The following is a 26,248-nucleotide window of genomic DNA, read 5'->3' on the forward strand; positions in this document are numbered from 1 at the left end:
CCAGCAAAGCTGTGAACTCTCTTCTTGGAAGCTGACCCTTTTACCCATTTATTTTTACAAAAATGTGAATTTAGTGCCTAAATGTGCCAGGGACATAATGGGGAACCGGTCAAAGCCCTATTTCTCATGGTGGGGGGTGTCAGATACTCAGGTCCACACAGTTTTCAGCTGTGGTCAGTGCTGAGGTGAAAATGTACTCAAGGCTCAGGTGTGGATGGGGCACTGACTTAGTCCAGGGGCGTGGGAAACTGTGTTAGTGCCCGTGGCTGCTCTAACAGTGCACCGCAGGGTGAGCGGCTTAAAGCAACAGGATTTATTCTCACGGTTCTGGAGGCTGGGGGGCCCAGGTCAAGGTGTCAGCAAAGGTTGGTTCTCTCTGACGGCTCTAGGGGGACGTCCTTCCTGCCTCCCAGCAGCTGGTGGCTCCATGTGCTCCTTACCTTGTAGTCGAGTCACCCTGCCTTCCCTCTGTGTGAGCCTCTGTGTCCACTCTCCCTCTTTCTCGGATAAGACATCGGTCACTGGACTTAGTGTCCCCCAGTCTAGTCTGACCTCTTCTTTTTTTTTAAACTCTAATTACAGTTAGTTAACATACAGTGTTGTATTAGCTCAGGTGTATGATATAGTGATTCAGCCCTTCCATCGTGACCCCGTGCTCATTGTGACGAGTGCGCTCCTTCATCCACATCACCTGTTCAGCCCATCCCCCATCCCCCTAGTAACCATCAGCTTGTTCTCTATAGTTAAAGAGTCTGTTTCTTGATTTGTCTGATTTTTTTTTTTGTTCGTTTGTTTTGTTTCTTAAATTCCACACAGGAATTAATTCATACAGTATTTGTCTTTCTCTGACTGACTTATTTTGCTTAGCATTATACTCTAGATCTTTCCTTGTTGCAAATGCAAGATTTCATTTTTTTATGGCTGAGTAATAATCCAGTGTGTGTGTGTGTGTATGTGTGCGCACACTCACATACATATGTACATATACCATGTCTTTGTCCATGCATCAGTGCATGGGCACTTGGGCAGCTTCCATAATTTGGCTATTGTAGGTAATGCTGCTGTAAACATCGGGGTGCATGTATCCCTTTGCATTACTGCTCTTGTATCTTTGGGTAAAGACCCAGTACTGCAATTACTGAATCATGGGGTCATTCAATTTTTAACGTTTTTGAGGCACCTCCATCCTGTTGTCCACAGTGGCTGTACCAGTTTGCATTCCCACCAACAGTGCATGAGGGTTCCTTTTTCTCTGCATCCTCGCCAACACCTGTTGTTTCTTGTGTTGTTGATTTTAGCCTTTCTGACAGGTGTGAGGTGATAGCTCATTGTAGTTTTGATTTGCATTTCCCTGATGATGAGTGATGTTGAGCATTTTTCATGTGTCTCTTGGTGAACTAGATGTCCTCTCTGGAGAAACATCTGTTCATGTCTTCTGCCTATTTTTAAATTGGATTATTTGGTTTTGTTTGGTGTTGAGTTGTGTAAGTTTTTTATATATTCTGGATATTAACCCCTTATCAGATATGTCATTTACAAATACCTTCTCCCATTCGTTAGGTTGTCCTTTAGTTTTGTTGATTGTTTCCTTTGCTCTGCAGAAGCTTTCTATTTTGGTGTAGTCCCAATAGTTTATTTTTGCTTTTGTTCTCTTGCCTCAGGAGACATATCTAGAGAAGTGTTGCTACAGCCGATATCAGAGAAATAATTGCCTGTGTTCTCTTCTAGGATTTTTATGGTTTTGGGTCTCAAATTTAGGTCCTTAATCCATTTTGAATTTATTTTTGTGTATGGTGTAAGCAAGTGGTCTAGTTTCATTATTTTGCATGTAGCTGTCCAGTTTTCCCAACACCATTTGTTGAGGAGACTGTCCCTTTCCCATGGCATGTTCTTGCCTCTTTTGCCAAAGATTAATTGACGATATAATCGTGGATTTGTTTCTGGGCTTTCTGTTCTGTTCCATTGATCCTCTTATCTATTTTTGTGCCAGTACCAGACCGTTTTGATTACTACAGCTTTAGTAGTACATCTTCAAGTCTGGAAGTGTGATACCTTCCGCTTTGTTTTTCTTTTTCAAGATTGTTCTATTCGGGGTCTCTTATGGTTCCATACTAATTTTAGGATTCTTTCTTCTAGTTCTGTGAAAAATGCTGTTGGTATTTTGATGAGAATTGCAGTAAATCTGTAGATTGCTTTGGGTAGTATGGACATTTTAATGGTATTTTTCTCCCAATCCACGAGCATGGAGTATTTTTCCATTTGTTTGTGACATCCTCATTTTCTTTCATCAGTGTTTTACAGTTTTCAGAGTACAGGACTTTCACCTCCTTGGTTAAGTTTAGTCCTAGGTATTTTATTATTTTTGGTGCCGTTGTAAACGGGATGTTTTTTAAAATTTCTCTTTCTGTTGCTTCCTTCTTAGTGTATAGAAATGCTTCCTTCTTAGTGTATAGAAATGCTTCCTTCTTAGTGTATAGAAATGCAATGGATTTCTGTACATTGATTTTGTATCCTGCAGCCTTACTGAATTCATTTATCAGTTCTAATAGCTTTTTGGTAGAGTCTTTAGGGTTTTTATATATAGTGTCATGTCATATGCAAATAGTGAAAGTTTTACTTCCTTACCGATTTGGCTGCCTTTTATTCCTTTCTCTTGTGTGCTGTGGCTGAGACTTCCAGTGCTCTGTTGAATAGTAGTGGTGAGAGGGAACATCTTTGTCTTGATCCGGATCTTAGGTGAAAGCTGTTTTTCCCCATTGAGGATGATGTTAGCTGTGGTTTTTCATATATGGCCTTTATTACATTGGTGTATGTTCCCTCTAAACCTATTTTGTTGAGGAATTTTATCATGAATGTATGTTGTACTTTGTCAAATGCTTTTTCTGCTTCTATTAAGATGATCATATGGTTTTTATCCTTTCTCTTTTTGATGTGATATATTCCACTGATTGATTTGGAAATATTGAACCACCTTTGCATCCCAGCAATAAATTGCACTTGATCATAGTGACTGATTTTTTTTTTTTTTTGTAGTGTTGTTGGATTTGGTTTGCTGAGGATTTTGCATCTATGTTCATCGGAGATATTGCCCTGTAGTTTTTTGTTTTTTTTTTTTTTGTATTGTGTTTATCTGGTTTTGGTATCGGCAATGCTGGCCTCGTAGAATGAATTTGGAAGCTTTCCTTCCTGTTCTTTTTTTTTTTTTTCATTTTTAAAAATTTTTTTAAAGATTTTATTTATTTGAAACTGAAAGAGAGCAGACAAGCAGTGGGGAGGAGGCAGAGGGAGAGGGAGAAGCAGACTCCCTGCTGAGTGAGGAGCCTGAGGCGGGGCTGCTTGCGACTTGATCCCAGGACCCTGGGGTCATGACCTTGACCCAAAGACAGATGCTTAACCGACTGAGCCACCCAGGGGACCCTCTTCTATTTTTTTGTAATAGTTTGAGAAGAATAGCCATTAACCCTTTTTAAATGTTTAGTAGAAGTCACTGGTGAAGCCATCTGGTCCTGGACTTTCATTTGTTGTGGGTTTTTTGATGACTGATTCAATGTCATTGCTGGTAATTGGTCTGTTCACGTTTTCTGTTTCTTCCTGATTCAGTTTTGGGACATTGTATGTTTCTAGGAGTTTATCCATTTTTTCCAGATTGTCCAATTTGTTGGCATATAATTTTTAAAAATATTCTCTTACGATCATTCATAATTTTTTGGTATTGGTTGTTATTTCTCTTCTTTCATTTCTGATTTTGCTTGAGTTCCTGTCTCTCTCTCTCTCTCTTTTTATGAGTCTGACTAAAGGTTTATCAGTTTTGGGGCGCCTGGGTGGCACAGCGGTTAAGCGTCTGCCTTCGGCTCAGGGCGTGATCCGGCGTTATGGGATCGAGCCCCACATCAGGCTCTTCCGCTATGAGTCTGCTTCTTCCTCTCCCACTCCCCCTGCTTGTGTTCCCTCTCTCGCTGGCTGTCTCTATCTCTGTCACATAAATAAATAAAATCTTAAAAAAAAAAAAAGGTTTATCAGTTTTGTCCATCATTTCAAAGAACCTGCTCCTGGTTTCATTTATCTGTTCTATTGTTCTTTAAGTTTCTACTACATTTGTTTCTGATTTAATCTTTATTACTTCCTTTGTTCTGTTGGTTTGGGGTTTTATTTGTTCTTTTTCTTGTTTGGTTAGGTGTGAGGTTAGGTTGCTTATTTGAGATTTTTCTTGCTTCTTGAGGTAGGTCTGTATTGCTATAAACTTCTCTCTTAGGACTGCTTTTGCTGCATCTCAAAGATTTTAGACCATTGTGTTTTCATTTTCATCATTTGTTTCTGTATATTTTTTTATTTCCTCCTTGATTTCTTGGTTGACCCATTCATTGTTCAGTAGCATGTATTTGTGGTGTCCCCAGATTTTTTTCTTGTTGACTTCTAGTTTCATAGTGTTGTCATCAGAAAAGATGCATAGGATAACTTTGATCTTTTTGACTTTGTCGAGACTTGTTTTGTGGCCTAACAAGATCTATTCTAGAGAATGTTCCATGTGCACTTGAAAGGATTGTGTATTCTACTGTTTTAGGATGGAATGTTCTTAATATATTTGTCGGATCCATCTGGTCCAGTGTGTCATTCAAAGCCACTTTTTCCTTGTTGATTTTCTGTTTGGATGGTCTGTCCATTGACCTAAGTGGGTTAATTACTATCAGTTATTTCCTTTATGGTTGTTATTAACTTGTGCATTTGGGTGAACCCATGTTGGGTGATATAGTATTATCTCTTTTTAACTCTTTGTTTGAAAGTCTGTTTTGTCCCATGTAAGTATCGCTACCCCAGCTCTCTTTCCACACCGTTTGCATGATGAATGCTTCTCTACCCCGTCAAGTGTTCACATGTGTATTTACATCTCCAGTGAGTCTCTTGGAGGCAGCATATAGATGGGTCTTGTTTTCTTATCCATTCCATCACCCTTTGTCTTTTGATTGGAGTGTTTAGTCCATTTACATTCAAAGTAATTACTGATGGGTATGTATGCATTGCCATTTTGTTATTGTTTTACGGTTGTTTTGTGGTTTTTCTCCATTCCTCTCTTCTCCTCTCACGAATTAGTTGGCTTTCTTTAATGATGTACTTGGATTCCTCTCTCTTTATTTTTTGCGTATCTATTACTGGTTCGTGATTTGTGGTTACTGTTCAGTTTGTATGTAACATCCTCTGCATGTAGCAGTCTGTGTGAAGTTGACGGTCACTTAAGTTTGAGCCCATTCTTTACTCCTCTCCTTCCCACATTTCAGGTATACGGTGCTGTGCTTTATACCCTTTTGTGAGCCAGTTGACTGAGTTTCACCGATATACTTATTTTTACCACTTTTGCACTTCAGTCTGACTTCCTCTTGATGACAACTGTAAAGACCCCATTTCCAGCCAAGGTCACACGCACAGGTTTCGGGGAGGAACTGCGACGTATCCTTGAGGAGAACACAACTCAGACTGCCACAGAGGGAAAGGATAGTGGAACAGAGAACAGGGCATGCGCCTGAGCAGGGACGGGAGGTCTGGGAGCAGGAAGGCTGTCGGGGTGCAGAGGTTGATGGGATTGAAGGGCTGAGGCCCAGGCTAGAGCCGCAAGCGGGAGGGACCGCCTGTGAGGCTTGTCTCTAAATGGAGCTGTTCTCTGGGCTGAGCCTCTTGGCCATCACACGCTTCCCCTGTGCTATGTCGAACCTCATAATCTACAACTCTGTTTTCTTTTTTAACCAGGAAACTACTTTGCCTCGCACTTTTTCATGGGAGGCGAGAAATTTGACACCCCCCACCCTGAAGGTTACCTCTTTGGAGAAAACATGGATCTGAATTTCCTGGGCAATCGCCCAGTCCAGGTGGGTCCAGGTGGGTTTCACTGGGGTTAGGCACCTGGGTGGTGGTGGTGAGGTGCCTCTCGCCTCTGCTGTCTGTAGCCAGCTTCGAGGACAAGCAGGCACCGAGTTGCCCCAGATGGGCAGAGCTGCTGGCGGGACGTGTGTGTGTGTGTGTGTGTGTGTGTGTGTGTTCAGGGGCATATTCCGGCCCCACCCCCTGAGAGGCTGGATGGCTGCAGGTTGGTCACTGGAGACAGGGTTGCTGCTGCTGAGCCCAGTGCATCTAGGCCGTGGGACTACCTCGAGTTCACTTTCACTAGTTGCCAGAGAAGTGCACGCTTACGCACTGCTGTCCATTTATTCAACACACATTTGGCACCTGCTGTGTGCCTAGGACTCTTCCAGGGGCTGGGGGTGGAGGACAGATCCCACCCCATTCCCTGCAGAGGGTGCTGACAATGAAGAAGAGAACATGAAAGGAGACTAAAGAGAGAGAGAGAAGGATGAGTGAGGGCCAGTGGGGAGGGGGATGCTGAGTGGGGGATTGGGTTTTGTACTTGAAATGATGGTCCCCAGTGTGGATGAGGGGCCAGGCAGGAGGCCCTCTCTTTCAGGAGACATTGGACTCTGTTCCGTAAGGCTCCTAAGTCCTAGGGTGTCCCTGGGCCTGACAGGAGGTAGGGTGTCCTCTGGACTAGAAGTCTTTAGGCTGCTTTACCACAGAGCAGCTGCTTGACATGAAATCTTGATCTTTAGTGGATGGGAGGCAAGGAGCTGGGGCCTGGTGCGCCGTCCTCCCCCACCCATGGGATCACTGGGGCTTTCGGGTGGTGCCTCCCGAGTCCACGAGAGCAAGAAAGCAACCTCACCTTCCATCTTTGAGGCCTCAGCCCTGCAGGGCCTGGCTCTTACAGACCTGCATAAATCTGTTCTTTTTTAAACTTTGAGACCGTCGTAGGCTCACCTGCAGTGGTGAGAAGTGATGCAGAGAGATCCTTCATGCCATCCCCTCCATTTCCCCAGTGACAACATCTGATAAAGCTCCCGGGTGCTGTCACAGGCCAGAACTTTCCAGATGACTCCAGTTTCCGGCAGGCTCTGTGTGTGTCTGTGCATGAGCACCCTGCAGAATCGTATTGACCACCGTCCTTCTGTGGAAAGTCCACTTTATTCAGGGCGGCACCTGCGGGAACGTGGCCGGAGAGCCCCAGCCCTCACCGCCCCCAGGGTCCCCGGCCAGGCTGTGCTTGCTGAGGGTCCTCCTGGAATCGGAGGACCGTGGTGAGACTCGTGTGGCCAGAATCCTCCAGGGTGGCCTGGGCCGGCCCTCCTGCTTGCTGGCTGCGCTGCTGTGCTTTCCTTCATGAATGAGCACAAGGGCCAGGGAGTACAGACTTGTGACTGTTGCTCCGATTATCCCTGTTTTCTGTCCCTACTACAACTTAGGGAGTCACTGGGCATTGCTTTGGGTTTTTCCCTCCTAGTTTCCTTACGTCACCCCCGCCCCCCATGAGCCAGTGAAGACACTGAGGAGCCTGGTGAACATCCGAAAAGACTCCCTGCGCCTTGTGAGGTAAGACTCCGCCCTGCCCTGCTCTGTGGCTCCTAATGCCTGGGAGAGGGGGCAATGGTGGGCGACCCCAGGCTCTGCTAACCTTGGGTGTAGGGCCAGAGGGCCGTAGGCAGGTCTTGAGCCCCAGAGTTGCTCCTGGGGTGTGGGTGCAGAGGGAGAGAAGGCCAGCTGGGCTCTGCTTCTGACACTCCAGTCTTGAAACCAAGGCTTCTCAACCGGCAGCTGTGCCCCCAGGGACCCTGGCCCATGTCTGTTGTCACAGCGGGGGCATTGGGTGCTACGGGCCGGTGGTGGGCAGAGACCAGGGACGCTGCTCAGCACCATGCAGTGCACAGGACAGCCGCACAGCCAGGAATGATGCAGTCTCCAGCATCAGCGGGCTGAGAAACTGCTTTAAACCTGGAAGGCTTGAGGCGTCTGGGGCTGTCTCTAAACCAGGAGGACGCCTCCCTTTCTGTGGGCAGGAGGCAAGGGAAGGACAGAGTTGGGCCTTATTGTCCACCCGGGGTGGGGCTCCCCACTCGCAGGCAGCCACCTCTGAGGCCCCCGGGTCGCGGGAATGTGTGTGCTGTGCAGGGTGGGGACGCTTACAGGCACAGCCCCTGACCTGCTGCCTGTCCCTCTGCCTCTCGGGCAGGTACAAAGATGGTACCGATAGCCCCTCCGAGGACAGCGAGAAGCCCCGCGTCCTCTACAGCCTGGAGTTCACCTTCGATGCCGACGCCCGGGTGGCCATCACCATCTACTGCCAGGCGGTGGAGGAGTTCCTGAACGGGACGGTGGTGTGAGTCTCCGGGCCTGGGCGAGTGGGGCTGGCCCCGGCAGCTGTGCTTCTGTGGTCCGTGTTGTGTGTTTGAGCTTTTGGAGGTTTTATTTGCAACAAGTGTCCTGCTGGCCCCAGAATTTTGAAAACCTCAACTTCAGCACCACCACAGACTCAGATAGACTAGCGAAAATGCGCCCGCTTGTGTCCTGTTGGGGAAAGCCACCTGAGGGCCGAATTGGATCTGGGGTTGGGGCTCAGGGTTCAGGTGCTGGCCTGGCCCTGCACCTGCCAAGCAGCTCCCAGCCTGGGACCGCTTGTGCCTCAGTTTCCTGCGCTGGGGGCAGGGCTGGCTGGAGCAGCCCCCTCGTGTTTGGTATAAGGACCTTGCTGTTGCTATTAGAGAAAATTCAGAGGTGGGGCTTTGTGGGGAGCACCCCCTGCAAGGAGTGATGCTTTGTCCTCCATGGATCTCACGGGGCTGGGGGCCTGGGCCCCTGAGGGGCTGCCCTTACCACCCTCCCATTCTCTCCCCCACCCTTCCCCACTCGCACCCTCCCTGGCGGCAACAAGAGGACAAGTTTCCTTTTCCTATACTTTCTTCTTTGAGGCTCCACACTGACCCAAACATCGGATTACTTTTGTTTTTTCAATAACGCAATCCATTTACAAATGTGTTCTTACCATAAGCCAAGAATTAGAAGATCCAGGAATATCTGGGGGCCTGCCCCCCAGAGGTGAGCGTGGTGTCCTGTGGGTGCTGTCACTGATGTGGCCATTCAGGTCCCTCCCCAGCCCCTCTGGTGCCCTGTTGGCTCTTTCCTTGTGACCCTGCCTGCCTGACCTTTGTCCTTGGCCATGTTCACTTGCTCTGGCCCCGACCAGGAAGTGGGAGGACACGTGTGGCAGGAACACAGTGCCACAACAGTTGGGGTGAGGCTTCTGTGTTCTCTCTTTTCCTCCAGTTTGGCTGCCACAGTGAAGGGGTCCTGGCTAGCGGGGAGGGGCCTGAAGGCTGCCACAGAGAGGGGCAAGGGACGGGTAGGCTGGCAGGTGCAGGCAAGCAGCCCACCCACCCCCCACTCCGCCAGCTTTTGGCTGTGTCACACTTGGGCTTGTAAGAGGTGCCATATGCTTGAGAAGAGGGTCTGCTGCCCCTAGAAGGACAGTGGAGGCATGAGCAAAGGGCAGAGTCTCCCCTGGACTCTTTGTCTTGGACCCCCAGGGGATTCCTCCTCTGGGGACAGGGGAGGAAATGCTGCTCTCTCCCCTTCCTGAGACCTGGCAGGAGTTGGCTGGGAGCCTGCTTCCCTTCCGAGTTTGCTGGAGTTGAGTGGTGTGAGCACAGAAGTCATCGGAACAAAAAGAAGCCTGAAAGCTCTGGGGACCCAGAAGCCTGTGTTCAGGGACCTTTACCTTAGCCTGGAAATTCTGTCTGCATTCCCTGATCCCCTCGCTGCTTCCTGACAGGCGAGAAAAGGGGCAGATCGGGGGTCCCAGAGAAAAGCCCAGATTTGCATGGCGGCAGGGTCCTAGCCGGAGTCTTTACTGTAGGTTGAGGCTTGGCTTCTCACGGGGAAGGAGGGGCCCTCTGTCTTTGTGCATCCAAGAGCAGTCCCCCGTCCCCAGTCTCTCCGGCTCTCCAGAGTGTCTTTTGTCTAAGAGACAGAGGCCCCAGGAGTGGCAGGTGTGGGGTGGGTGGAGGAAGCTTGTCAGGGTTGTGTGTTGGATTCCTGAACGGGGAGAAGCCAGAGTTGATCAGAATTGAAAATGTGAGTACCTTTTGACCCAGCTGTTCCTTTTCTGGGAAAGCGCTTGTATATGTGGCTAAGACAGAGGCAGAGGCGGGTCCTGGAAGTGTTGTGCGCAGTAGCCAGATACTGGAGACCATCTGTGTTCACCCCGCAGTGAAGGCCATGCGGTGTTTGCAGAGCACGCAGCTCTGCGTGTGACGGTTAGAGGATAGCTTCGGGGCCTGTCCGCAGTGAGGGAGCAGGTGTGGGTGAACTGCGGCTTGAACGTTGAAGAGCAGGCACCTGTGCGCTCGGGCGTGGGTTGTGGCTGGCGCAGAGAAGCAGGCGGCAGGGAGCAAGCTTGCGGGTGGGTGTGGGGGACGCCCCGCACTGCGTACGTGTTTGTACCATGTTCAGCAAAGTCAACACACCATAAAAGCCAGATGGAAAGGCGTAGCCAGATCTGGAAAGGCAGTTAGTTACTGGGCAGATGTGGGCTCAGAGGACTTGTAACCAGGCAGGCCCCAGGCACAGCCGATGATGAGCAGAATGAGGCCGCCGAAGCCGGTGGCGGGCTGAGGGCCCCGCCCCGCCAGAGGACGGCTGGCACTTGCAGGAAGAGGAGGGAAGCGTGGGTCCTACACGTCACCTCTGCTCGGTCCCAGAAGACCAATGGCTGCTGGCCCCTGCGTCAGAGGCCCCTGTGCTCAGGGGGTCGCCCTGAGGACCAGGTGCAGCAGACCGTTTGCTCTCGGCGGAGTCTCAGCGGCCTTTCTCTCGGCTGCCCCTTCAGGTACAGCCCCAAGAGCCCTGCCCTGCAGTCCGAGACCGTCCACTACAAGAGAGGGGTGAGCCAGCAGTTCTCCCTGCCCTCCTTCAAGATCGACTTCTCCGAGTGGAAGGATGATGAGGTAACCGTCTGGCCAGGACCCCCTTTCCCTGGTCCCTTTCCTGAATCCCCTCCCCTTGTGGCGGGGGACAAACACCTCGGGGCCTGTCCACTCAGATTCTTCACGTGGTTGATAAGCATCAGGAGTGGCTGCTGACTCGGGTCTGTGTGCTCAGGTGGACGCGTGCGGGACCAGAGAGCGGGGTTTGAGTCCCGTGTTGGCTGCCGTTACAGGCTCCGGTACCCAGCTCTGGTGCCTTGTCGGGGCCGTGGGACTGCGGCATGGCAGGACCCCTTCCACCATGTGGTTCTGTAGCTGGGAAAGGGTAATTTACATCATGTGAAAGATGGTGATGGAAGCTTTGTCTGTAATAGTGAAAAAAATGGAAAGAACCTGTGTGTCCGTGATTGCTTGTTCCCTGAGGTTATAGGAGCCATCTGTATAACACAGGCACCGTGGTTCACTTCTGTAACGGATGCGTGCAGCCATGGTGCAGGGGAATCCGTGTATACCCTACAGGCTGATGTTGGGGAAAGCCCCTTCTGGGCTTGGGGGAGCTGTTGCAGACAGTATCATTTCATGTATGCAACAACAAGAAAAATGCACAAAACCGTTTCTGCAGGTACGTGTACGTGTATATAAACCTTGAGGAGGGGCGCCTGGGTGGCTCAGTCGTTAAGCGTCTGCCTTCGGCTCAGGGTGTGATCCCAGGGTTCTGGGATCGAGCCCCACATCAGGCTCCTCTGCTGGGAGCCTGCTTCTTCCTCTCCCACTCCCCCTGCCTGCGTTCCATCTCTCGCTGGCTGTCTCTCTGTCAAATAAATAAATAAAATCTTTAGAAAATATATATGTATATATATAAACCTTGAGGAGAAACTGGGGAAGATACCCATGAAGCTGCACAGGGTCTTGGGATAAGACAGAATTCTAGGGGCGCCTGGGTAGCGCAGTCGTTAAGCGTCTGCCTTCGGCCCAGGGCGTGATCCTGGCGTTCTGGGATCGAGTCCCACATCGGGCTCCTCGGCTGGGAGCCTGCTTCTTCCTCTCCCTCTCCCCTGCTGTGTTCCCTCTCTCGCTGGCTGTCTCTCTGTCACGTAAATAAATAAAATCTTTAAAAAAAAAAAAAGTTCTAGAACACACGCACACAGCCATACACATTGTATGGGAGCGGTGTGCGTGCCGATGCTGTATACATGTCTGAATTGTGTTGACAGGTCTGTTAACGTATAATGTATATACCATAAAACTTTGTCCTCTTAAGTGTATAATTCAGTGATTTTTAGTAAATTTATGAATTATGCAGTGATCACCGCTGTCCAGTTCTCGAACATTTCCATCCTCCCAGTAGGGTCCTTTATGCCCATTTATAGTTGATCCCTCTTTCTAGGCCCAGCCCCTACATTATTCTACTTTCTGGATGGATTTGGCTTTTCTGGATGTTTTATATAAATGGAGTCATATGATATGTGGCTTTTTGTATCCAGCTGAGCTCACTTAGCTGAATTCTGTAGTTTTTTTACATAAGGTGGTCATATACCACTAAAATAAATTAGGGAGAAGGAACGGAGGCAGCGGGGCATGGGGTCGTATGGGAATTGGGCAGGAAGGTTCTGGCTCGTGGACTGTGTCAGAAGGTGAAGGCCACACCATGGTGTTTGCTCTTGGCTGTGTGTGCGCTTGCTTGTCAGGTGCTTTGATGGCAAGGAGCCGAAGCGCTTTTGTGTCACTTCTGGGAGAAAGTCTCCTGAAAGAAGGAGGGGGCCGTTGGAGCCCCGCCCCCAGTCCCATTCATCAGATGGTTCCATCCCTGCGCGGACACACCCCTGGTCGGGCTACCCAGCAGGTGCATGTGGTCTTGCCCGCCCTCCTGTGAATGGGGCAAAGCCACTCCCCAAAGAAAGGAGGGGGCTGGATGGGCAGAAGGGTTTGGACAGACAAGTGGGTGCCTCCACCCTGTGGTCGCTTGTGGGGACGGTTGGGCTGAGGTTGCACCCTCACTTTGATGACCTCTGTTCCTAGTGCAGCCCCTTGGCTGGCATTTTGGCTGCAAAACAGATCTTTTTGCATTTGTAGATGTGCTGAGTCAGGCCAACGGTTTGTTTTCCAGACTCCCAGTGAGGTCAGTTGTCCTGGGGGCACGCTTGGCTTATAAACCAGTCTGAAGTGCCACATAGGGGCACCCCCTTTCCTGCCTTAGAGCATCAGGGGCCCACATTCCAGCTTGTCAGCATGTGGCATGGTGGTCATGGCGGAGGTGGTGGCAGGTGCAGTGGGTGTGGTGGGCGGCCACACGGGCCTGTCTGGTGTGGATTTATCCCAGGACTCCTTCCTCATCTTTGCCTTCTCTGATCATCACCTCAGCTAATGTGTTCTCAAAATCAGCTCACTACTTTTATGCATTTTTTGGGGGGATAGAATACACATAACATAAAATTTACCATTATGACATTTAGCACAATCTCATATATGTATCTCTGTGCAATTCTGGAACATTTTCATCACCTTGAAAGGAGACTCTGCACTCGTTAAGTGGTCACTCCAATTCTTCCCTCTGTTACATGTATTTTTTAAAATTAAATTTTTTTTTTTTAAGAGAGGGAAAGAGTGCGATCAGGGGAGGGGCAGAGGAAGAGGGAGAGATAATCCCAAGCCAACTTCCCACTTAGCGCTCACCACAGACCCCAACGTGGGGCTCCATCCCACGACCCTGAGATCATGACCTGAGCCGAAATCAAGAGTCAGACGCTCAACCCACTGCACCACCCAGGCGCCCCTATTACATGTATTTCTATTTTCTCTCTCTCTTTTTTTTTTTAAAGTAAGCTCTACTCAGGGCTTGAACTCACAACCCTGAGATCAGGAGTCACATGCTCTACTGACTCAGCCAGCGAGGCACCCTGTTACATGTATTTTTAAATGGGAACTTTATCAGTTATTACTGTCGTTGGGTAACTGCTAAGCCTTGCAGTAGATAGAAGGTCCCGGAAATTCTTACGTCATGTCCCTGTGCTGCTGCCTGCCGGAGGTGTTGAAGCAGACATTGGCAGATGTTAGAGGCCCGACAGATACTCAGGCACCAAACCCAGACTTTTCCTCAACCAGGTCTTCTCGGCCTCAGTGCTGTTGACCGTCGGGGTCCGGGTCCTTCTCTGCAGTGAGGGCTGTCCTGTGCCCTGTGGGATGTCGAGCAGGATCCTGGTCTCTGCCTGCTGGGTGTCAGGAGCGCCCCTACTGCAGCTGTGACAACCAGGGATGCCTCCCGACATGGCCAGGTGTCCCCTTGGCCACCAACATCATGCCAGCCTCCCTTCTTTAGCCATTTTCCCCAGACTTGCCTATTTAAAGATTAAAATGGGGGTGCTTGGGTGGCGCAGTCGTTAAGTGTCTGCCTTCGGCTCGGCGTGATCCCGGTGTTCTGAGATCGAGCCCCACATCAGGCTCCTCTGCTGGGAGCCTGCTTCTTCCTCTCCCACTCCCCCTGCTTGTGTTCCCTCTCTCGCTGGCTGTCTCTCTGTCAAATAAATAAATAAAATCTTAAAAAAAAAAAGATTAAAATGTACAAATTATACAGAATTTGTAAAGCACCCCCCCACCCCCAGTTCAGTCTCCTTCTCCAGAGGCAACCACTTCTGACCATTTAGGGTCTGTATTCCAGACTTCTTTCCCATGTGCATTTGTTTGTTTGTTGTAAAGATGCGGTCGTGCCGTATAAATATTACTCGGTAGTATGTTTTTTAAAACATTTTATTGAGAGAGAATTCACATACCGCATAATTTGCCCTTTTAAAAGTGTACAGTTCAGTGATATTTACCAGATAGATGGCCCTTGACTTAAGATGGTTTGACTTTGATTTTTTTAACTTTACAATGGCACAAAAGTGATACACATTCAGTAGAAACCATACTTCGAATTTTGAATTGCATCTTCCGCTGGGCTAGCGATCTATAGCACCGTCCTGTGTGGGGGTGCCTGGTGGCAGGAGCCGCAGCTCCCAGCCAGCCACTCGGTCACAAGGGTAAACGACCAACACACTGACCACCGCTCTGTTTTTCTCTTTCAGTGCAGTATTCGGTGTGTTACATGAGATACTCAGCACTTCATTATGAAATAGGCTTTGTAGGATGACGTCAGTGTTCTGAGCACATTTAAGTTCTGCAAGGTGCATTACATGCATTTTCGACTCACGATATTTTCACCTTACCGGAGGCTTCTCAGCCGTAGCCTGTCGTAAGTTGAAGAAGGTCTGTATTCAGAGTTGTGCAGCCATCACCGCCATCTGACTACAGGACTGTTTTTTCACCCCCAGAAGAAACGCTGTGCCCGTCAGCGGTCCCTCCCTGTGCCTCCCCCTCAGGCCCCAGCAGCCGCCCGTCTACTTTCTGTCGTTTTGGATTTGCCTGTTCTGGACGTTTCACATAAACAGAATCATACAGTGTGCGACCTTCTGTGACTGGCTTCTGTCACTGAGCACTGTGTGTTCATCCATGTCGTAGCAGGAGTCAGTACTTTGTTCCTTCCTGTGGCTCAGAATAGTCCCCTGTGTGGTTGGACCACGTTTTGTTTATCTGTCCGTCAGTGGATGGGCATTGAGGTTGTGTCCAGCTTTGTTTTGTTATGAACTGTGTTGTACAGATTTTTGTGTGCAAATTTTTGTGTGGATGTATGTTTTCATTTCTCTTGGCTATGGTTTGCTTTTTAATTTAATTTAAATTATTTATTTATTGGGACGCCTGGGTGGCTCAGGTTAAGCATCTGCCTTTGCCTCAGGTCATGATCTCAGGGTCCTGGGATCGAGTCGCACATTGGGCTCCCTGCTCAGTGGGGAGTCTGCCTCTCCCTCTCCCCTCTGTCCCTATCCCCTGCTCATGCATGCACGCTGTCTTTCAAATAAATAAATAAAATATTTTAAAAATAATTTATTTTTAAAAACATTTATTTTAGAGAAAGGGGGCAGGGGGAGGAGCAGAGGGGGTGGGAGAGGGAGAGAAGCAGACTCCCTGTTGAGCGCAGGGCCCAGTGCAGAGCTGGACATCAGGACCCTGAGATCACGACCTGAACCGAAATCATGAGTCAGCCACTCAACCAACTGAGCCACCCAGCCCCGCCTTCAATTTAATTTTTGAAAGACTTTTTTATAGTAGTTTCAGGTTCATAGCACAGTTAAGAGGAAGGCATGGAGATTTCCCATCCCCCCCCCCCATCCCTACGCATGCATAACTTACTTTATTTACTGATCATGTTGTGGTTGTCTTGGAGATGGCTGGGTGGCTGGAGTGGCTTCTTTGCTGGTTTTCCCTACGAAAGCCCTCATGGGCTTCCATTTATTTTCATGAGAGCCACATCCCCCTCCTTTTCCGCCATTAGCCTTTTCCCTGTTTCCCGGTGTCCATCTGGCCCAGGGCTTGCAAAGACCCTTGTCTGGAAGCTCCTCTTTAGTGGGAGAGCCCGAGGTGCTGGGGTGCGAGGCTCCCAGCCGTGCTTGCGTGGGGGAAGAGTGGGGCCTGAGCTGCAGAGCCTGGTGTGGCTCCTGCCAGCATCAGCTGGCCCCGGCTCTTCCTCCTGACCTGGACGGCTGCTCTTCCCTGAGAAAAGCTGCTCTTCCTGCATTAAAAATAAATGTCTGCCTCAGACAATGGGGTGGGGGGGAAGTCTCTGTCCTCCCCAGAGTACTTAGCTCCAGTGAGTGACTTGGGTGCAGAGGTCTGGGGAGCAGGTGTTTTAGGGGAGATGGTCCTCGCCCCTCGAGTCCCTGCACTCCCTGGTCCCTCTGGGGTGGTGTGGCTGCGGCACTGGCCAGGGAACTGGATGGCAGGAGAGGGGTAGCAGCTCCTCATGTGGAGGCTTGTCGTGGCCGGGCACTCGAGGGCGGCGTGGTGCCTGGGCCTTGGTCCCAGGGAGAGCTGGGCTCATGTGTCCCTTCATTTCCGTCACGGTCCCCTGGCCTCAACCTGGGCCGGCCAAGGGCAGGTCTTGTCTCAGGCTTTGCTGATGTTGCCCTGGGCTCTGTGGACGTGCTCACCGAGCTGAATGTTGGTGGGAGGCGCCAGCAGGCCTTCGAACAGGATCTGTGTCAGGATTTCTTTGGTTGAGCGGCAGAAACGCACCTCAGTATGACCTAAGAAAGGAAGCCTGAGGTCTGTCCGTTGTGCACCCACAAGACGGGACAGGAGGGCTGGGTCACTGCCTGCTGGTGGAGCCACCGCGCAGGCCTCCCCACACCAGTGTCTGTTACTCCAGTGCCAGCAAAACACGCCTGGCGGCTGGTGCTGAGGCCGCGCACACTGTGCAAGGGGGAAGGAAGGTGCCGCTCACTCGTGGCTTCTCAGAGCACTGGGTTTGGCGTTGAACTGCCGCCCCCAGCAGCACCGGGGATTCTATTCCGGAAACTGAAGAGACGTGCAGGGGCCCATGGGCTTCGTGCACAAAGCTCCGCTCCCCATCGGGCTCTCATCTGAACCCTCCCCTCTGGGCTCAGTTACAGCCCTGCACAGGCAGCCTGCACGGCACCCAGCGTCCATGTCACCAGGATAACCGCAGGACAGCAGTGGCAGGATGGCCCCTGTGCCCTGACTCAGGGTGGGGGGGGCAGAAATAGGCTTGCAGAGGGGCCCCTGTCCCCAGGAGAGCTGTGGATGACCTGTATCTCCTGTCTCAGGTGATCACCTCCGCCACCTGCCATGGGTCAGCCCAGAGCAAGGCATGCCTTGCGGAGAGGGGCCCTTCTCTCTTCAAGTCTGAATTTCTGCCGTACCGCCCTCTACCCTGAGGCTGCAGCGAGCGTGAGGCCTGGCTGCGTCCTGGGGGGGCCTGAACACGTCCTCTGCCTCCCCACGTGCAGCTAGTGTGCCCACGGGTTCCCAGAGTCCTGCATGCTGGGAGTCCATGCCCTTTGTCTCTCCCTGAGGCCTCCTGGCCACCTTTCTCCTCAGCTCCTGCTGCCTGACCATGCTGAGCTTTGCATGGCTGGTGCTCGCTGTGTGTTTTCTCAGCCACCGTGCGCACCAGGCACAACTTTTATCCCTGTTTTACAGACAGGGAAACTGAGGCTTGGTGGTGGAGCCAGACTGGATCCCAAAACCTGGTGCCTCCCAGTCCTGGCTCCCACTGGCAGTCTGGGGCCCACAGACTCCTTCTGGGCCTCCTCTTGCAGCCCTGCATGGGGTGTCCTCAACTGGTTGCCTCTGTCCTGTCGGTCCTGGCCTGTGGCCCCTGCTGGTGAGCAGATGTGGAAACTATGCCCAGGTAGATGTGTGTGGGGAGGAGAGCGGCCTTTGGTCAGGGAGCAGCCGGGGGCCACGGAGAAGGAACAGTGAGAGGGGGTTTCTCCTTGAGCTCAGCTGCGTACCACGTTGTGGCCACTTTCCTTTGGCCCTTGGTGTGGGCAAGCCAGGCACTTTGTTTACAAGGCTGAACACCGGTCACCCAGGGCTCAGACAGACGCCGTCCATTGGTGTGCGCGGCAGCCTGCAGGGGGAGAGCCCCATGTCCCTTAGCAGGCGAATGGGTGAGCGGGGTCTGGCTGTGCCGTGGAGTGTAGTACTCGGCCCAGGGAGTAAGCACTGACAGGCACAGTGTGGGCGAACCTCGAAAACGTGGTGCTCGGTGAACAAGCCAGACAGGAAAGATATGTGCTGTGAGGTCCCCCGTCCATGAAACGTGCAGACCAGGCAAAGCCGTGGACGCCAAGTTGAGTTGGGCTTACCTGGTGGGGAGGGTGCGTGCTCGTGGGGACAGGGTTTCTGTTGGGGCGATGGGAGTGCTCTGGAAATGGATGGTGGTGGTGAACGTGGCTTTACAGATGAACTTAGTGCCATTGAGTTACACAATTTTGCCATTTTAATCGTTTTTATCTATTTTGCCAAAAGGGGAAAACATGGTGCAGCCAGCTGTCTGTCTTCCCTCGCCATTTTGTCTGTCTTCGTGAGCTCTGCCTCCACGCCATCCTGCTCACGGCACCTCCTCCGTCCAGCTCAGTCTGACTGTTCTCGCCTCCTTTTCTCCTCAGTTGAACTTTGACCTGGACCGGGGCGTGTTTCCAGTGGTCATCCAGGCGGTGGTGGATGAAGGAGACGGTGAGCAGCCTTTCCTCATCCGTCTCACTTCAGGGCTGTGGGCTCTCCTCACCTCAGTCAGGAGGGAGGAGTTTATTCCAGAAGTGATGAAAGACACTGGCTCAGACCACTTAGCACATTTAGGGCCATGGGGTTCAATCCCTGAGCTGTCTGTCTTGGGGCTGGGCTGTGGGGCCACCTCTTCAGCTCCTTCTCCCAACTCAGGAATTGCCAGCTGCCTGGCTCCCACTGCGGTAACAGCAGCTGGCCAGGCCTCGGGTTCTGGGGTCCACACTGAGCGGGATGACCAGAGAGAAGGCACAGAGCAGGGTGGGCCCATGCTGTGGGCTGTCTGCACGTCAGGCCATGCTGATTGGCTAGCTGACCGGCCCCCTCTCCTTCTGCTGGTCTTGCTGGGTCTCTCCCTTGCCACTACTGTGGGCTGCGGTCCCCCAGCCTAGAGCATGGGAGTCCCCCCACCCCCGGCCGAGTCCTGGCTTCTCAGCCCTGTCGGAATATCCGTGCAGAGCCAGCAGGGGGCACTTAGAGGCAGCTTTGGAGGACGGATGGCCAGTGGGAGCAGCAGGCCCTCCCCCAGGCAGAGGAAGGCAAGGTGGGGACTATCCTCCCGTGGGTGTTGGGCTCTCCAGCTGAGAGCATAGGAAAGCACCAGCTAAGAAGAAGTTCAGGGGAGGGGCAGGGGAGGGGTTGAGGCCAGCTCTGACTGCTCCCTCTTCTCTCTCCCTGGCAGTTGTGGAAGTGACTGGCCATGCCCATGTGCTGTTGGCCGCCTTTGAAAAGGTAAGTACCATCCTGCCCCTTACTGTGCCTATGACCAGGGAGCGTGGGTAGGGGAATGGTGTTTTGAGACTAGAAGTCTGAACTTGGGGTCTGGGTTCGGCCAGATGGGCTTACTGCCAGAGGCTCAGGGCAGGTGGGAGGCTCTCCAGTTACTCTGGGCTCCAGGAGGCCGGGCCTTGAGACAGCATCACCTTTGGAAGGGTTTTCAAAGGGCATCTGGTGTGTGGTGAGGGGGCCTGTTCTAGGGAGGCCGGCGCTTTGGATCTTCCTACAACCTGCCAGCACAGGGCCTGGACACCCATGTGGTGGGCTGTCATCACAGACCAGCTTTTCTCTGGGATGTGGAGGGATCATCCAGGTTGTCACCTCTCAGGACCCCTGCCTTTTCTACCAGGCCCATTGGAACCTCTCAGCCTGGCCTGGTCCTCCATTCATGCTCTGCCCTGCCTCCAGGTGGCTGTGTCACCCTGGTCCCACAGGCCGGCATTGACCTCACTCCCCACTGGGACCTTTCAGGTTTGTGGGGCAGACGTTTGTGGTACTTACTCCTCTGATGTCTGTGAGGACAACTGGACCCCCTGTTTGTGGTGTCCTTGGTATGCAATAAACGCTCAGTGAGCACTGGTTGCGTTGATGAGGGTGTGCCACTTGTCTAGCATGGCCCTAGACCCTCTCTGGTGGCAGAAAGAAGACATCCTGGCCTTCCTGGAGTCCCTGAGTTGGGGGTGTCTCACATACAAGGAGGCCATTAATGTGCAAGGATTCACTTAATATTACCTCCAGCCTGATGTGTATTTGAACTTAAATGTCTGCCCCTTCCACGCAGACCCGAGTCCCAGGTGTTCATGTTTTTGGCCGTGTCACGTAGGGTGCAGTGGGGAGAGAATAGTCAGCCTCACCATCGTCTCTGTGTTAGGATGTCGTGGGCCCTAGGGACTGTCCCAGTTGCCAGTCACTGCTGTTCATAGGGGCTGGGCAGTTGTGTGTGTGTTCACGCAGGAAGCAAGTGCCTGGCTGTGTTGGGAACGGATGTTTGCTTACAAAGACCCTTGCTGGATGTAGCGGGGTACGTCCCCTGTTGGAGAATGTCATACTGCTCATGACAGGGTGCTTTGATATGTCGTGCACTCCGCAGTTGTGGAGTGTTTCTGGCACCAGCCTGGGGCCTGGGTGGACAAGGATCAGGGACCCCCATGAGGAAACCAGGCTCGGGCTGCTGCTTCTGGACTTTGCACCACACGTGGGCGTCCTGCTGACCCCCAGCAGCTTCCTCAGCCCGGTGTGTGTCTGCAGCCTTGAGAGTGTTGAGGGCAGGGCCCAGCTCCTTCCTGTGATCCGGGTCTTTCCACACTCCCCGGGGAGTTAGGACAGCTGGGCCCAAGGCCCCTGTGGCCCATTTGTCCTGTGTTCCCCCTGGCCCCTGGTGCTGTGGTGGCACGGAGTGCCCAGGGCAGAGGGTGGGCCTCTCCCTTGTCAGTTGCGCTGGCCAAGCCTGGCCTTGTCGGGAGAGGTGGTAACTGTTTACCGTGTGCTTCTTTGGTGACGTGGGTGGGCCGTTGATGGCAAACTTCCTCTGCGTTTCCAGTTTAGAGCCCAGTGAGAAACTGCTTTCTTCTTGGAAACCATCATACTGAAAATGCCACGTGCTGGTCTCAGTTGATTCCAAGGGCTAACTGGCGTTGTCACAAGATCTCAGATCTCATACCTTCATTAACCTCAAACTCTGGGCGTTGTGTCTCTCCAGGTGCCACCAAACACGTTTACCCTCTTTAGTTCTTAGAGTTTTGAGGACTTTGGGCTTTCCCGTATACATGTGCACACGCACGTTTGTCTTCTCTACCAAGCCAAGCCCTTTTGGGGTAGAAGTGGGCTGTGTGAGTTCTTGCCATCCAGGTGCTGCTGCTTGCTGTCGGGGGCTCTGGTCCGTTGTCAGAACCTGCCCGATGGTCGTAAACCTGAGTGTGCTTGAGCACTGTCCAGAGAGTTGGGCGGACCAGGAGGCGGTCCTCCAGGTGGTTTCGAGGCCCAGTCAGAGGGCCACATTTGGAGAGACCTGGCCGGGCTCCTGCCTTCAGCTACGGATGTGGAACGGCCAAGGAAGGGCTTTCAGCTTGCCAGGTGGGAGTGCTGAGTGGTACCAGCTTGACTGAGTTAACCTCTTTCTTCCCTGTAGCACGTCGATGGCAGCTTCTCTGTGAAACCTTTAAAGCAGAAGCAAATTGTAAGTCTGGTAGAAGAAACGTTGTGACCCCTTTTGAATTAAGACACACATACACAGTGTCTCACTCTCCAGAGTCATCGTCCGGGCTCTGGAAAGTCCAGATCTGCCTCCTCGGGTGCATTCGTGCACACACCATGTCCCAGTGTTGACTCATAGCCCCAAGTCTTGTCCGGCTTGATAAGGAGGGTTTGCGTCCATGGGGCTGTGTGGTAAATGGAGCAGCTCAGACCACCTCTGAACGTGGTCAGTGTGAGATCTGACTTTGGTCACTCTTGTGTGGCTGGTGACAGGTGGGTCCAAAGTGGTTTTTCCCTGGGGAGGGGAATGGTAAGCTGGGCAGAGGGTATGGTTGCCTGGCCCGTATAGAGGTTGGCTTCATGCCCTCTGGTGGGCAGAACCACCGGACCCCCCGCCCTACCGCCCGTGCTCCTGGGTGGGCTGGGCAGGTAGCAGGTTCTCTGCCCTTCTCCTGGCACTGGGCCCACTCCCTGAGGAGCAGGTGGACAGAATTTCAAACCACGCCTGCTCTGGGACCCAAGCCTGACCCCAGGCAAGTGGTGTTGGGCCAGGTGGGTGCAGCGGAGCCCTGGAGTGGGGGCTGGCAAGTGCCCAGATCCCTCTCTCGTCTCCAGGTGGACCGGGTCAGCTACCTGCTGCAGGAGATCTACGGCATCGAGAACAAGAACAACCAGGAGACAAAGGTATGCGCTTGTGGTGACATCTGCTGGGGCTGCAGGAGGAGCTCACTCCTCAGCTTCCCTTCCACAGACACGGAAGCAGGTTTCTGGAGGGGCTTGCCAGGTCCCCCAGCCCTGACCGTGGCCCCGTGGGCGGGTGTTAGATGAGCTAGTCCCCCTTGTGCCTTCCTTCCCTGGGAGGCCCCGGGACCCCAGACTCCATTTTTCCTTTATTTTTTAAAGGAGTTAATAGAGAGGGGCACCTGGCTGGCTGGGTCAGTAAGCACGCAGCTCTTGATCTCAGGGTTGTAGGTTCGAGCCCCCTGTTGGGTGTAGAGATGACTTAATAATAACAGTAACATATGAATAAATAGAACCATTAACAGAGTCTGTGGGGCATTTTGTTCTTTTTCCAGCAAATTCCCTGACTTGTTAACATCATTGGGTCACCAGCCGTCAGGTGGGCAGGGACAGCCTAGTGTGTGGGGCCCTTTCCCACCTGCTCAGGGTGAGCCCATGCTGCCCCCGCCAGCTGGCCCGCCCCCCTGCCTTGAGCCCTCTGTGTACCTGTAGCCGGAGTGTGTGGCTGATAGAGCTGTGGTCTGGCGAGGCCAGGAAAGGGTGGCAGAGAATCAGCCTGTACTTTTGTCATCGTTTGAAAGGCGTGAGTGGAGCTGCCATCTCTTTTTAAACGTTTCTGGAAGTCTTACACGCGAGCTTCTGGGACGGCTGGGACTGGCTAAAAGCCGAAAGTGAGGGCAGTTTGGTCAGGCCCTTCGCCTGGTGCTCTCTGCGTGCTTCATGTGTCAACACCACAGGGGGGCCGACTGCCCCTAAATGTCCTGGGAGTGTGTGTTTTCACCTGACCGCCGTCTGTCGGGTCTGTACCGTGCCCTGAGTTCACAGATAGCGCACAAGCGGCGTAGCTGGTCGGAAATGGGGCAAGGCTGGGTTCCAGTCAAACCCGATTTAGGGAAACAGGTGGTGGGGCCATCGTTCGCTGTTTTACCGTGTAGCTGACTCTTGATCCAGACACTGATTTTGATGAGACAAGTTAAACTTGTCTGATGTTTTCAGTTTCAACCCAGTAAGCAGGTGCCCTCTGCAAGACTTGCTCCATACTGTTGGGTCTTTTCCACGTTTTCTCTGTGGTTCGCAGGAGTAGAATGAGAACCTGGTTTCTTGGTTTGGTGTGTGTTGGAGGCAGGGCGCAGATTCTCATCTCTGTCCTTGGGCGCGCACCGGGCTGGGTCAGCTCTGGGCCATGTCTCCGGAGGAGTCCTGCTCCACCGTGACCTTCCTCTGCCCTCTTGGGCTTCCCTTTTGCCACAGCAGCCCCCAGGGGAAGTAGTGGACAGCCGGTGGGGTGGACGGGGAAGGGAACACCTCCCTGCCCCAGCCCCCATCCTGGCCCCCGCTTGTGGCCCTTGGGATCCCGCCGACACTCGGCCCCTCGGTGTCCCTACAGCCCTCAGACGAGGAGAACAGCGACAACAGCAACGAGTGTGTGGTGTGCCTGTCAGACCTGCGGGACACGCTGATCCTGCCGTGCCGGCACCTGTGCCTGTGTAACTCGTGTGCGGACACGCTGCGCTACCAGGCCAGCAACTGCCCCATCTGCCGGCTGCGTGAGTGGGGCCGGGCTGGGGGGCTGGGGCTGTCGGCTGCCCACCCTGGGCACAGCGAGTGGGACGCGGGACTTGGCACAGGTGGTTGGGACCCACGGTGACCACGCTGGCGCGTGTGTGGCTCACATCCTCCGAAATTTAACTCTGGAGTTAACGGCTGGGAAGGACGTGCCAGGGCAGGTGCTTGCAGTGAAGTTGGAGCCGGACAGACAGACATTGGCCAGCGAATCAAGTCTTTAAGTATTAACGTGGAAAATATCCCGGGGAGGTGGAAAGTGACTGAGGGATATGTTTCCTGGAGCACTCCAGACATTTTCTCAATGTTAATTCTGAATCAAGTGTTTGTCTTCCAGTGGAGGGAATCTGAACATTCTCAGGGCAGAAAATCCCACTGGATCAAATGAGAATCATGCTGGCGGGTGGGTCCCGGCAGCAAGGGAGCCCAGGGTGTGGGTGACTAGAGAGCCTGCCCTGGGCGCTGTGGGTTTTCATTTAGTAGGGAGAGGATGGCTTTTTGGAGAAAGCCTTCCTGCCCTTTCACACCCCAGTGCGCTGGTCAGCCTCCTTGGGGCCACCCGGGGGTACTTGTGCCTCACCCTGCATCCCTGAGCCAGCACGCAGTTGTGTCACCCCAGCTGCCATGCCTGTCTTGTCACTGTCTTGGGGTTCACAGCTAGTAAGGGGCAGGGGTGGGTCTAAACTGGTTGTCCCCCAGGATAGACACGTGTGTGCAGGGGCCACAGGGAGGCCAAGCGTGTGGAAGTGGAGGATGAGGCCATGGGGTCTGGTCCAGAGCCCAGCCCTGATGAGACCTCAGGGGTTGGTGGGGGAGGCTGCAGGGGGCCGGTGTGCTGGCCCTGGAAGGTCAGGCAGCAGGGCCAGTAGCCTCTCCTGTGTGAGGAACAGGGTAGGAGCAAGGGAGCAGAAGCTGAACTCCAGCCTCCCCCACTGGCCCTCTCCTGGGCATTCTCGGCTGCGGCATAGTGTGGAGGCCCAGGGGCCCAGATGGGCTGGGTGAGCTGGGCTGGGGCCCTTGTCTCTGAGGCCTGCAGCCTGGGGCAGCCGCCATCAGCACTGGGGACATGGGTGCCCCTGGCAGGTGCCAGTATAGTGTGCAGCTGTTCACCACGTGCTCGACCTGCACTTTTCATCGACGTTACACTCGTTAGGGGAACTGCTGGTCCAGAAAGACCAGTAGCCTGCATTCTAATTTATTTTCCCAATTCTTGCGGCTGCTGGTTTTCCAGTATAGAGATTGTGCCATCAGGGGTGTTCACATACGTATGTGTGCCTGTCCTTGGTATGACTTCCGGGAAGAGACTGGCTAGTGTCCAGGACGCGCTGTGTGCTTTTAGGTGGTCGCCAGGTGTGACACAGACACACTGTCGCATGTATAGTCCAGGGTTCGGCGTGTGGGAGGCTGGTGGCGCCCTGCCTACTGCCCCGGAAGCTCCGCCTGAACCGAGGTCGTGCACTCCTGGCCTCATCTGTGTCCCTTCTGGGGCTGTTCTGTTGGGACTCTGTTTTGCCTCCAATTGGGAAATGCGGCTTGTTCTAGGACCGCTGTGGGGTGGGTGGGTGGCCCGTGTCCCTGGAGCTCGGAGGGCCTCAGTGGTGCTGGAACCGGCTTCGACTTGCCTGATGTGAGCCCTTCCCTCTGCCACAGCCTTCCGGGCCCTTCTGCAGATCCGGGCAGTGAGGAAGAAGCCAGGAGCCCTGTCCCCCGTCTCCTTCAGCCCTGTTCTGGCCCAGAGCATGGACCATGATGAACATTCAGTAAGTGCCTTCTTTTTCTTTGTTGGTGTGGGGCAGAGAGAAGAGGGGGTCTTGGAGGAAGCCCCTGCCCACTTGCAGAGCCCACCAGGTGTCCAGATGCCCTCAGGACTTACCTTCATGTTAGAACAGCTTCAGGTTTCCGGTGGGGCCGTGTCATGAGGCCCTGGTTGGATGGCTGGAAGGAAGGAGAGTGCCAGACTGTCTGCCTCTTTCTGGCTGTTGGCTCTCTGGGCCTCCGCCCTCATCTGCTTAGCGGGCCAGCCCTGGTCCCCACAGGTGGCGGTGAGGTTGAAGAGG

At 52.9% G+C, this 26,248-nt stretch overlaps 1 protein-coding gene across 4 annotated transcripts in view; it reads left to right on the forward strand.

Annotated features, from left to right (window-relative positions):
- MGRN1 (mahogunin ring finger 1) overlaps positions 1-26,248 on the forward strand; it is a 55,181-nt gene that overhangs the window by 15,742 nt on the left and 13,191 nt on the right. For all 4 annotated transcript variants that reach the window (XM_026520407.4, XM_026520408.4, XM_026520409.4 and 1 more), the window contains exons 2-11: positions 5,740-5,858; positions 7,322-7,410; positions 8,048-8,194; positions 10,700-10,817; positions 18,803-18,869; positions 19,600-19,649; positions 21,823-21,870; positions 22,503-22,571; positions 24,016-24,175; positions 25,842-25,951. In XM_026520407.4, coding sequence (XP_026376192.1) covers positions 5,740-5,858; positions 7,322-7,410; positions 8,048-8,194; positions 10,700-10,817; positions 18,803-18,869; positions 19,600-19,649; positions 21,823-21,870; positions 22,503-22,571; positions 24,016-24,175; positions 25,842-25,951 — 977 coding nt within the window. The remainder of the gene's footprint in view (positions 1-5,739; positions 5,859-7,321; positions 7,411-8,047; positions 8,195-10,699; positions 10,818-18,802; positions 18,870-19,599; positions 19,650-21,822; positions 21,871-22,502; positions 22,572-24,015; positions 24,176-25,841; positions 25,952-26,248) is intronic.

This window comes from Ursus arctos, unplaced genomic scaffold, assembly GCF_023065955.2.
Source record: "Ursus arctos isolate Adak ecotype North America unplaced genomic scaffold, UrsArc2.0 scaffold_2, whole genome shotgun sequence".
Taxonomy (NCBI): domain Eukaryota; kingdom Metazoa; phylum Chordata; class Mammalia; order Carnivora; family Ursidae; genus Ursus; species Ursus arctos.